Consider the following 12,857-nt stretch of genomic DNA (forward strand, 5'->3'; position numbering starts at 1 on the left):
ATACATACAGTGGCAAGAAGTATGTGAACCACAATTTGATGTTTTTCTGCATTAATTGTCATAAAATGTGATCTGATCTTCATCTAAGTCAAGACTACTGGCAAATATAATGAGACTAAAATAATAACACAAACAAATTCTGGTCTTTCACATCTTTGTTGAGAACAACCATTAATAACACTACCAAGAAGTGGGCGGCCAGTCAAAATGATCCCAAGAGCACAACGAACACTCATCAATGAGGTAAAGAAACAACCTCGAGTGACAGCTGCAACTGGCTAACATCTGTGTTCATGAGTCTACAGTACGTAAAACATCACACAAGCAGGGTGTCTATGGAAATAATAGTTTCAGTCTAGGAAGCTGCTGCCTACTAAAAAGAACATTGCTGCATTCCAAGGGGCACATTGACACTGCACAGCAGTATTGGCAAAATGTTTTGGGGACTGATGAAACTAAGATTTAACTATTTTGAAAGTACACACATCTGGCATAAAAAGGTCAGCATATGATCATGAAAACACCATACTAATTGTAAAGCATGGTGGAGGAAACATAATGATATGGTTCTGCTTTGCTCTATCAGGGCTTGGCCAGCTTGCAGTGATTGGGGTGAAGATGAATTCCCAAGTGTATCAAAAAATTATTCAGGATAATGCGAGAATGTCTGAATGTCAGCTGAAAGAAGTTGTAGAAGTTGAATGATGCAACAGGACAGTGACCCAAAACAAGTCTACAACAGAATGTCAGAAGGTCACAAAAACAATCAACAAGAATCCACCTTTTGGAGTTGCCAAGTCAGACTGTGTTATTTTAGGCACATTATATTTGTTAATACTCTTGACTTAGATGACAATCAGATCATATTTCATGTCAAATTAATGCAGAAAACCATGAAATTCCACACGGTTCACATACTTTTTCTTGCCACTGTATCCTTCCTCAGGAAAAAGATCGATACAGACACACTGATACTGCCAAGAGGAGAAAATACACTCAATACACACACACACACACACACACACACACACACACACACACACACACACACACACACACCACCGGGAGCCGAGGTACCAATCAATAAATAGACACATACAAGTGTCACCACTACTATCTAAAGGGAGGCCGATCAATGCTCACACACCAATACACCTGTACCAATCAGTGGCTCTGCACTCAGATCCTCTCACTCTCTGCTCACACTGTTTAATACACTCACTTCATCTCGTTCCCCTCCCATTCTTTGCATCGCTTTCAGTCTTTAGCTCTCTATTCTCTTGTTCATAAAGTCTCTCTTGTTTAGAAAGAGAAAATTTCTGTTATATGTGCTCTGTCATATGGCCTCTTATATCTCTAAAACACCCTGCAGTGCTAACAAAACGATCTATCAAATGCTCATGGAAGGTTTGACTCACATTCAGTCTCACAAAATGCAAATTCTCACTTCAAATATCCAGGCTGAGTAGAGCTTTCAATTCCCTTGGCAGCCAGAGAGTGGTGCTCTGGTATTAACGCAGCACAGCAATGTACTGACAACACTAACAAGAAAGGAAAAAGTCACTGTGACTTGTAGGCTGTGTATATGCATTCCCACATTTATACATGACATGCATTAATGCAGCCTGTGTACAGACGTCATCCTCACACTTTATCCTTCATTCAACTGGTCCTCCCATTCTCATTTCTCTGTCATAAAATCTCACCTTCTTCGTCTTTTCCTGTTTTTTTTGCGGTTTCTTTGATTAAATGAATGCCAAGAATTCACTTGTTGTAGCTCCTTAAATGTGAGATGTTCTCAATACATCATTATAAATTTGGTATTTTCATTCACGTCAACTCTACAGACACATTCACCTCATGCAATAACCACTTCTGGTACAATGTGAGTCATTTTCTACCTATTTATGACATTTCAAATAAATTAAATAAATAATAATTAATCTAAAAAAATGTAAAGATTAAAATAAGTAGTACTTGTAGTTGCATACTACTTATTTTTGCATGTTGTATTTCTGTGGTTGACTGGTTCAAAAGGACATCCTTCATTTCTAATACAGCTTTGATTACATTCAGTAGCAGTTTAGCCTTAAAAACAATTAACAGTGTCACTAACTCATTGTGCACCAACAATCAGTTCAAAGCAAAACAGGTCATTTGTGCAAAAAGTGCAGGTGTGATGGCAGATATGCCCTGATAACAAAACTAACCGTAGAATGAAAGTAGCACATTCACACCTGTGTAATTAGGCTTATTTGGAAATGAAGGAAACCCCAGAAATACCAATGATGTTGACTGGTGGAAAAAATTAATTATACTTCAAACCAAAACAAAGGTAGGAGGGGGTTTCCTATGACATTTTGTATGAAAAGTATCTAGTGCCAAAAGTAAGAACTGTAAGATGGAAGGAGGTAAGCAGATGGGGTCTGCAGGAAAAGGAGTGACCCCACGCTGTAAAGCTGTATGCAAAAGAAAGAAGTAAAACCAGGGTGTCTGTGGGCGTGTGTGTGGGTGAGCGAAAGAGAAAGACAGACTGAGAAAGAGTTGTTGAAGTAAACCTGCTCTTCAAATGGAAAAGCACGTTTTTCTGTGCAAATATTGCTGTGGTGTAAAGCAATGTCTTCAAGCCCATATGACAGAGACAAGATGAAAATGTTGTGGATAGCTTTTTACTCCATTTACTGCTCTATATTATTTGAACAAGTGTATGTGTGTGTTTGTGTGTGTCCATGTGTGTCAGTATCTTACTTTTTCAGTAAATACCCCAGGGCTTTGTGGTATATACTGTGTGGTTTGGAGGAGTTTGTTAGTTGAAGGCCAGGTGCAGGCAGACAACACATACCCTTACGGAAGATAAACGGACCCAGCACACACTCCTTCAGACACACACACAAACGCACGAAGGATAAATGGACCCAGTAGCAGGGAGGTCTGACAGAATGCCTTTTCACACCTGGCTGAGCCCAGCGGAAGGTGACAGAGTCACATCTCCCAAAGCGAACACACACACACACACACACACACACACACACACACACACACACACACACACACACACACACAACACACACACACACACACACACACACACCTTCTCACATTGGGGAGTTCAGGGTCATAAACAGCATCATGAATAAAATGAGGCTGTCTTAAACAGAAGGAGCCCCGTGTATGCATGTGTGTAGGTGTGTTTGTGTGCGTGCAAGTCTGTGTTTGTGTCTGTGAGGGCCCCTAACCCCCATGCCAGTTTGGATCTGTAACGACCTTCTGTTCCCAGTGCTTAAATGGCTTAAATACTTCAATTAGACCTGGGTCACAATCCTCCACCCGTTAAAGCACACTGCCACATACACACGCACACGAAAACACACATAAAGAGGTTTCATCATCTTATGAGGCAACGAAAGACTCTCTTTCATTGTAGTCATGTCCTCTCGTCTGTGGTTCAAAGTGAAACTCTACAGTGAAACACGCACCATTCCCCGCCAACACATGAGCAACAATTAAACCCAACTCCCACTCTCTCTGCCAGCGTCTCCTCTGCAACTTCTATGTCCCGCTCCCTCCTCCTCCTCCCTCCTGCCGTGCTACCCTAGCGCTAACGATGCTGCCTTTTCATTAGACAGCCCCTGCTAATTAATCTCCATAGAGGAGAGTGACAGACCTCCTGCAACACACACACACACACACACACACAAAGTGCATGCCAAGATATATGCAAACACACACTCTTCTTCCCTCACTCTCACTGCCTCGTCCCGTGTGGCGTTGGCAGCCCATTTCATGCTTTATCACGTCTTTTAATTGACAAACAAGCTGCTCTTTTCTCTTAGGCTGAGGTCTATATCACACCCTCACTCAGATGCGCACACACACACAAACACACAAAGACACACAAGTAAGGAGCCAAGAAAACCAGCTATCTTTTGAGATTTTGAATAAACACACACACAAACAAGCAAATGCCTCCCTGCTGACATATGGCCCATGTGACTGTCACACAGATTTTTACTCTTTGACACACTGTTTCTGTTTCTATCTCTCTCACACACACTAACAGAGAAACACACACTTTTGTTTCCCAGTGATCGTGTAACACCTTTGCCTTCATGACGTTAATGGAAAGACAAAAATTCTTCTTTTTGGAACATCAATATATTAAAAATACAAGTTATTAATAAAGACCTTGTAACATAAGTACAAATATAATATAATTACAGTTTATTTGATCTGATAGAGATTAAAAGACGCTACATTTACGTAACTACAGTGAGGTGACTTTGTGTTATCAGTGTTCTGAGTTTGAGTCATTAAACTAAAACTTCCCTGCACGTCATATACTATTATTCTTAATTATACTATTGGTTAAAAGATATTCTATACAAAAAAACCCACTGATATGCTGATGAGGCATGTTCTGCATGAAAAAGTCACTGTTGGCTTAGTCACCCCCACCACCTTGTTCTTTTACATTTCTCTGCTTTTAATTGGAAGTCTGAGCAGAACGACTACATCCAGTGGGATTTTGTCAAATTTGACACGTTGAGGCTGAACTGTTGGTAAATTCGACATATTTAAAACAAGTCCTATTTTTAGCATTGCAATAGGGTAAACACTATGTAAAATGCACGTGCATCATTTGCCTTGTATGTGTAATGGGACTTTTCTCATAAAAGTAGAGGTGTGGTGATGCGTGACAACACTGCTTTTTTGCTTAAATAGATACTTTATCATGAAGATATACATTAAACTCTGCCAATGATGTCCTGTATGCACCGTATTATTAAGAAGGTGTTTAATAGCATAATGACTGGCACCATGTTAGTGAATACCCACACCTTTTACAGATATTAATAAATGTACACAGAACTACGCTATCAGTATAGTAAGAATTTGCAAACACACAGATCAAATAAGACAAAGTCCTAATTGTCCTGATCATAAGGATTAAGTGACTGTTTCTCTTGTGAACATACATACTAAAACAAAAATAAAGTACAATACTGGGAATGACTTTTTCATTTGTGAAGGTTTGGGTGCACGTGGAAGAAACTTTTAGTCACCCTTCTAAATTTGACTGTAACAAATCTACCACAATGAGGCTGATGCATATGTAGAGCTTGATGTTTCACAGTGTTTACAATATATGACAAACTTTTATGGATCCTGTTTATATACAACACTTCACATCTAAAAAAAGTGAAGCAGGGCTCAGGTCAAGGTGTGAACAGTGTGTTGGTTCTGTGAAAAGATACTCACTGTGATGTGGTACTGTCTCCAGATCTCTGGACAAGCCTGAGGAGAGAAAAACTGATATGGTTACCAAATAAATAAACAGACACACATCACTTTATACTGAGTGGAACACTAAAGACACAATGATTAATACATATTTAGCCGCTGATTAACAGGCAGCAGCCAAAATGAAACTGAAGAACCATGATGTCATTTGTTTGTCTGACTTGTTTATCACTGAGATTTCTTAGCAACAGCCTGTTTTCCCTCCATGTGTCTCTGTAGCCAGTCATTCAGTCAGTCAGTAAGTAAGGCAGTCAGTCGTTTTGTCCCAGTGTAGCTAAAGCATTATCTCCGGGGCTTCGCTACGCTGTTCCTTAAGCGTTCCGACATCCTTTCCCAAACGCCGCCACTTCCCACTGGGAAATTGAAAATGCCGGAGTCGCTGCAGGCAACAAGATTTATCTACTTACACACCTACTGAGTGAGAAAGACCGAATGAGAGAGGAGAGTTTGTTCTGTTCTGATGTTTTCTCTCACATTCACTCAACATTCATCCATTATCTTAAGCGCTGAAGGATCTGAAGGGTGTATAGGGTCGTGGGAATGCTGGAGCCTATCCCGGCCGTCTTTTGACAAGAGGCGGAGTACAACCTGGACAGGTTGCCAGTCCATTGCAGGGCCAACATACAGAGACAGACAACCATTCACACTATCATCCACACCTATTCGTATTCACACCTTTAGAGTCAATTAACTAACATGCATGTCTTTGGATGTGGGAGAAAGCGAGAGGGAGACACAGGGAGAAAGTGCAAAGACTACACAGAAAGTCACCTGGCCAACCCGTGGGTCCGTCTTACTGTGAGGAGACAGTGCTAACCACTACACCACTATTTCCTATATAAATTATATTGTTGTTCAAATACACATTACATTGTACAATGACTATTTCAGTCGGAAGTTGTTGTTTATATCGTGATCTTGAAAGCCGCTTGAAAACAAGGTAAAGACATTTATTTCTGGCTCACTTTGTGCTGTTTAGATTTAAATACAGAGACAGACAAATATGTATTTCAACAACTGTATCTTCCTCCACTTCTGATCTAGCTTTCATTTTTCACACACACACACACACACACACACACACACACACACACACACACACACACACACACTCCCTCCCGTTTGCTCGCTCCCTCCAGACCGCCAGGGTAGTGTGTTGTTGTCGAGGGCGACAGGCGAGGCGAGCGACACACTCGCGCTCCGTCAACCGTCTGTCTTTAATGAGAGACACAGAAAGACCCAGGGGACGGAGACCTGACTCTCTTTCTCTCTCAAACACACTAACACATACAGTGTAATTTGAGAGTGTAAGAAAAAAAAAAGCTATTCATTCCAAGAACGGGGTAATTACAATACCACACAACTTTGCACCTTTGTTTGTTGTTAAAAACAATATGCGGAAGGGAGGGAAAGAACAAGATAAACATGAGGATCTGGATGAAGAGCTGGGAAAGAACGGGGTGAGAGATGGTATAAAGGAGACACAGGAATAGAGGTAGAAAGAAAAAAAAAAAAAGGGCTGTGTGTGTCCTGGCCTCCCCTTTCCCTCTGGTGTTCACCTGGTTACTCATCCATTACACAGAGCACACTACATGACTGACGGAGAGAGAGAGCGAGAAAGAATGAAAGAGAAAGAGAGGGGCAGGGGAGACACAGGCCAGCTCTTACATGGTTTTCTATGGCATTAGTGTAAAATGGCAAGGTAATGAGCGTTGCAGTGGGATAATTGTCATTGATGGTCATTAGATTTACCCTTCATTGCCCACCCACTCACTCACTCTCTCTCTCTCTCTATCACACACACCCACAGCTGGAATATGCAGCATGGCAGAGACATAACTAAGCTGTAATTGCTGAAGTGTATCAATTAACGTGAACAGCAGCGTGTGTTGACCCCTGGTCACTCATTATTACAGAGAGAAAAAGTGGGGGAGAGAGGGGGGAGAAAGGAGTAAAATGAGAGAAAAGAGAAAGAAATGGAGAGGAAAGGAGGGGGAGGATACTTCTGTCATAAATGTAATTGGTCTTTTATCGTGTTTACATCAGGTAGAAACTGTTCTTGTGACACATCTTCTATGGCTGCACTCACTCATACAACAGGATGAGGCTGAATAAATTAAAAGCTGTTTTTCCTTCATTCACAGACACTATATAGTATATGTATATAGACACTTTGGGTTTATTTGGTACCATTAAGACATGGCAGAGTGTTAAAACACAATGCTGTACTCACGTCAAAGAAGTGTCCTGTCATGCCGCAGCGATGGCACTGCTTGTGCCAGTATGCCTTCTCGCTGCAGGAGCCGTACAGGTGACCAGGAAGGCCACAGTTGTTGCAGTGCTTGTTGGGACATTCACTGACCAGGTGACCTGGGGTGCCACAAAGGAAGCAAGGCGACAACTTCTACACACACACACACAGACACATAACAGTTAGTAGTTAAACGTACTTGTGTTCATCAGTGTCTATAGGCTGCGCATGCTATTGTGCGGTGAGTGGAACTGACTTTGGGCTCGGGGCAGTTTTTCGAGAGATGTCCATTCTTGTTGCAGTTTCTGCAGAGGACGTTCTTGTCAGTATAGTATCTGTTAGACAACCGCTGCACCGCTGTCCTGGCACCTCTGTCTTTGTTATAGATCTGAGCCTAAAACAGACACACACACACACACACATCATCATCTTGATGGTTTTGTGCTCACTGAACTAATATTTTAGTCTATTACTATTATAGTCCAACTTGTGACAAAAACAGGTTTGTACCATAAGAGAGAAATTTACATTACCATCTAAAGACAGCAAACATATATTTAAACATCACTTATTCATTCTTACATATTATTATACAGAACTACTTCTGAATATCTACGCATTTATACTGCACAATTTGATAATGTGCACACAGCTGACAGCTTTAAATATGTGAACTAAGCTATAACTTATGCAACCTTGTACGACAATCTTGCAATTCATGAGGGAGATAGTGTTCAGGTTTTATTCAAACAGTTTTGCAGAGGTGTCAGAAACAATCCAATTCAACAGCACTTAAAGTACAGAATTTACTGCATGACTGTTGTATCAGACTGGGTTAGTTTGGCCTAGGTGTGCCTAATATCATGATTAACAAGTGTAATTTTCATAGGGGGAAAAAAGTGTTTTGTAAGAAGACGGCAGAACACAGGAGTGGGTAAATCTCACAGAAGAGATTACATCCCTTAAAGCTGCAAACTTCCACCTACCTCCTTGTCTTTGTTAGAAACCAACCAGCTGTGATCATCATCTTCAGGATCTGGGGGGAAAGAAAAAAAATTATGATTTATTATTCAAAATGAAATGCAGGTTTGTTTTATTCACTACAAAGAAAAAAAAACACAAATAAATTTAAATAACAGAAGATTAGAATTCAATGTTAGAGACCATTTCTCTGAAAGTTCAAGAACCATTTACTTAATTTTTTATTTTTTTTATTATTACAAAAATTCAAAGTTTAAACCCAATGCATTGCTGCACTATTGGTTACACATGTCAAAGTGTGAGAGTCAAACTGTGCTTGTGTGCAAGTATAAGAAATATTTGTTCATGGAAGTCTAAATCTATGGAAAATCTAACTTAGAAACTATGGTTAGAATAGGAAGAAGAACTCAATAACAACCAGAACTTACAACAATACCCAACGCTAATAAGAACTCTAAACCCTGAGGAGAGAGTTTAGTTTCCTGTAAGAGAAGGACACACATACACACAATGAAACTCACACAGTGGCAGCCCAGCACATCTGTATGAGAGTGGCACTAACAGCACCCTGAGGGAGACCAGTGTATTCTCCTCAGGCCCACAGAACTGTAACTGACATGCAGAAATCGTAACGTACACGTGTACACACACACACACACACACACACACACACACGTGTACACACACACACACACACGTGTACACACACACACACACACACACACACACACACACACACACGTACTCAGCATAAATTATGTGCTGATAGCAATGACCCACACAGGCTCACATGGTTTCACAAACCCATACAGACACAACCACACATCAAGCCCCATGATTAGCTGGTTGACAATCTTTAGCCTTTGGACAAACATACACCCTTGAGCCATAATCAAATATTACACTCTCCTTTCTCCTCTCTCTCTCTATCCAGCCCCTTATAGCTATTCTGCTCAGCCTTCCATCCTTTGCTCTCGCTCTCTCTCTCTCTGATTGTTTTCTGCCTCTCTTTCTCCCCTCTCCTCCCAGGGTGTGCTGTTGCTGAGGGAGGTTATCACCTCTCTTCCCTGTCAAACAAATTAAAATGGCTGCTGTTTGGATGAGGCTTCTTCCTGCCACGACCTTCACCTCCAAAAACACACAAGCACAAATGCAAGCAATTTGGTGTTGCTGGCTCATAAGGCTCATAACTCCAATTTAGACAATTTTTTACATTTTAACACCATCCTCTTTGTGTAGATGTAAACATTTGAACATCCTTTCGAAATATTGAAATATTGTTTTGGCAGTCTTCAAGGATATTCTCAAACCAGAATTTAAGAGGGCTATAGAAATACTTTGTCTAGTAATTTAGCAGCAATTGGGAGGACCCTCAGTATGCAGCAAGATATTTATCAAAAAAAATGCTGTCGACTCAAGAAAGGATTTGATCAGGAAGAAAAAGTGGAAGGTTTTGACCTAATTCCTTTGGAGAGAGCAGCATACTCCTCAGACTGCCATACACTGCCATGCCGCGGTGTGCTGAGGCAGTGGCATCAAAGCAAAAGACAGGACCAAACTACACAAATTGATAAGGAAGATCAGCTCTGTCCTGGGGTGTTCTCTAGACTGAGTGGAAAAAGTGGGACTGCCCTCGCACAGGGGGTAACTAGAGGTATCACCATAAAATCTATATGGTTCTGTTGGCTGGTTTCAGCTTTACTGCAGTTAAATAGGTGAAGTAGGCCTTTAAAAGTAACCCAAGTCACATTCTTACTGAGAAAGTAGTATTTTGGTTCATCTGAGATTCATGATGACACAATTTGATTAATTTATTTTGTCCTGATCAGCTTCCAAAGCAGAGGTGGCAAACGTTCACACCAAAAGTAAATAAATGACTGATTAATTTAAAATGAATTTGACATATTCACGGATTGTAAACTGCAAATATAATCACAGATGATGGTAGAACCTATAGAGACTGTAGGTGTAGTATGTTCAACGAAGGCTTGAAGTACTTTTTATTGAGTGTGTCATGTTATTGTTTTCAGGTAGATACTTCCCAATGTGTTTGTCAGTGCTTACACCTCCCTGATGATTCTAAATTTACAAATTTCCATCTACCAGCTGGATCTTGTGCATGTGTGGTGTTTATCGCTGTCATGCTATTTGACTGTAGTTAGTTTTGGTTAGTTGAGTGTAGAAAAGTGAATGGGGGAACCTCTGCAGCGCTCACCTACTGTGAACACACTGGGGGGCCTCTGTGTGATGTGTGTATTTGAGTGCGTCCATGCACGTGTAGTTGGTGTTACACAACAAACAGCACCCAGTCAATGGGCAGCTTGGAAATAAAAAAAAAAAAAGAGGCAGAAGTGAAAGGTGTGTGTAGAAGTGCGCATGTGTATGTGTGTGTGAGGAGGCGTTAGTGACTCAACGAAAGTCATTCCCAAAGCGTCTCCCGGGGGGACTCCCGAAACAAAGAGCAGGAAGCTTTCCCTTAATCTAAGGGCCCCCCATCTCACCAACACACATGGATAAAGGGTGAAGCTCTTTGTCACGGCCGAAGAATCAAACATATTTGGGGGGGGGGGACTGTTGTCTGTACACTGGGTGAAAATATGCTAATCAACAGAGAGGCCCTGTTCAAAACCAAACCATCAGAGCCGGTCGTGGCCCAGCAGATCTTAAGGAGTCTGGAGCTGAATAAGCAGATGGCAGCAGCTTCACCAAGCAGCTGAAGGATTCGCGAGAGGCGGCCGCCATAGTGACTGCAAATGTTCAATTTCAAAAGATCTAACGGTAAAATGGTCCTCACAGTCATCTTACAGGAGAGGGGCAAGTCCTAAGAACCCACAAAGACAAATGGTATGTGACACCTCAGTGGGGATGGAGGATGACATTTAACAAATATGACAAAAATATATGGACACCAGAGTCTCAAAGTGTGTGTGGACATTCTGCTGGAAATGGGAGAAAAGGCTCCTTAGCATTACTCTTCTGTGGGTTCCACCAATGACGATTCTGTGGGACGACTTGTACATTATCACATCACTCCCATCGTCTAGGGAAATTCAACACACTGGTGCTGAAGAGGGGGAGATGGAGAAACAGAGGGAGGGAAGGATCAGGGGAGAGAAGGCGACAGATGCTACCTGTCTGTCTCACAGGTGCCCTGATTACTAAGAGATGAGGAGGAGAGGGGAGGAGGCTGTGTGCCAGTTCATCAGAGCCGGCAGAACAGAACAAAACAGAGGAACTGTGTGTGTGTGTGTGTGTGTGTGTGTGTGTGTGTGTGTGTGACTGAGAAAGAGAGGGGGGAGCCTGTATGTGTGGTGAATGCTTTGAATCTGTCCCTTCTACCAGTGAGAACAGAACGGAAGTGTACGTGTGGCTAATGAACCATGAACACCCAGCTCTCCTGGGGTGACACACACACAGACACACACACACACACACACACACAAATGAAGGAAATATTAGGGGACCTCAAGCAACATCCTTCTCATTGAACATGGCGGACAGTCTGATAACCCAAGGACTGACTGAGATCATCAAAACACACACTAACCCCTTTCCTTTCCTTTCCTTTCCTTTCCTTTCCTTTCCTGCGTGTCTGTGTGTGTTAGATCTACAAGCTTGTGTCCTTTCTCCTGATAACATCAAAGCCTTGGACTAACCCACCTTACCACTATCCCTCTGTCCTCACACTTAAACAGGCATCCCAAACCAACCCACCCATTGTAAGAGGCTGTTGACCAGGCCCATTAACACACCAACTAGTCAGTACACACACACACACACACACACACACACACACACACACACACACGACACACACACACAAAATGGGAGTGAAAACAAGGCCTTGCACCCCCAAATGGAGGTTATGTTTGATATTGAATCGACAGGGCTGGATTAGCAACACTATACATGACAATGGTGAGAGTGGGCGGGTGTGTGCAGGCTGTGTGTGTGTGTGTGTGTGTGTGTGTGCACATGCACGAATGAAAGTGGCTCCTTTGTAAAATCACCCTTGCCCTACAGCCTTGCCCTCTGCAAGGATAAACACACCAAAAAGTCAGACACACACACACACACACACACACACACACACACACACACACACACACACAGACAGCTTTTCCAAGACTCTGCTCTTTTGTGTGACATAAAAGTCTGGCCGAGGGTGTACAACACAATAGGAAAGAGAGCAGGAGAACAAGTGAGATGAACAACAACAGTGAAAGGAGAAGAGAGAGAGGAGAGGTGAAAATGCATGGGCATGGACATGGGCCATGGAGCACATTACAACACAACAAGAAAGAAGCTGGCTGAGTTTCAAGCC

General features: G+C 42.0%; 1 protein-coding gene across 2 annotated transcripts in view; it reads right to left on the reverse strand.

Moving 5' to 3' along the window:
- The window catches only part of zcchc7 (zinc finger, CCHC domain containing 7), a 42,785-nt gene that overhangs the window by 8,322 nt on the left and 21,606 nt on the right, over positions 1-12,857 (reverse strand). For both annotated transcript variants that reach the window (XM_026360088.1, XM_026360089.1), the window contains exons 4-7: positions 8,539-8,588; positions 7,809-7,946; positions 7,535-7,705; positions 5,260-5,295 (exon numbers count right to left, since the gene is read on the reverse strand). In XM_026360088.1, coding sequence (XP_026215873.1) covers positions 5,260-5,295; positions 7,535-7,705; positions 7,809-7,946; positions 8,539-8,588 — 395 coding nt within the window. The remainder of the gene's footprint in view (positions 1-5,259; positions 5,296-7,534; positions 7,706-7,808; positions 7,947-8,538; positions 8,589-12,857) is intronic.

Source organism: Anabas testudineus, chromosome 1 (genome assembly GCF_900324465.2).
Source record: "Anabas testudineus chromosome 1, fAnaTes1.2, whole genome shotgun sequence".
NCBI classification, from domain to species: domain Eukaryota; kingdom Metazoa; phylum Chordata; class Actinopteri; order Anabantiformes; family Anabantidae; genus Anabas; species Anabas testudineus.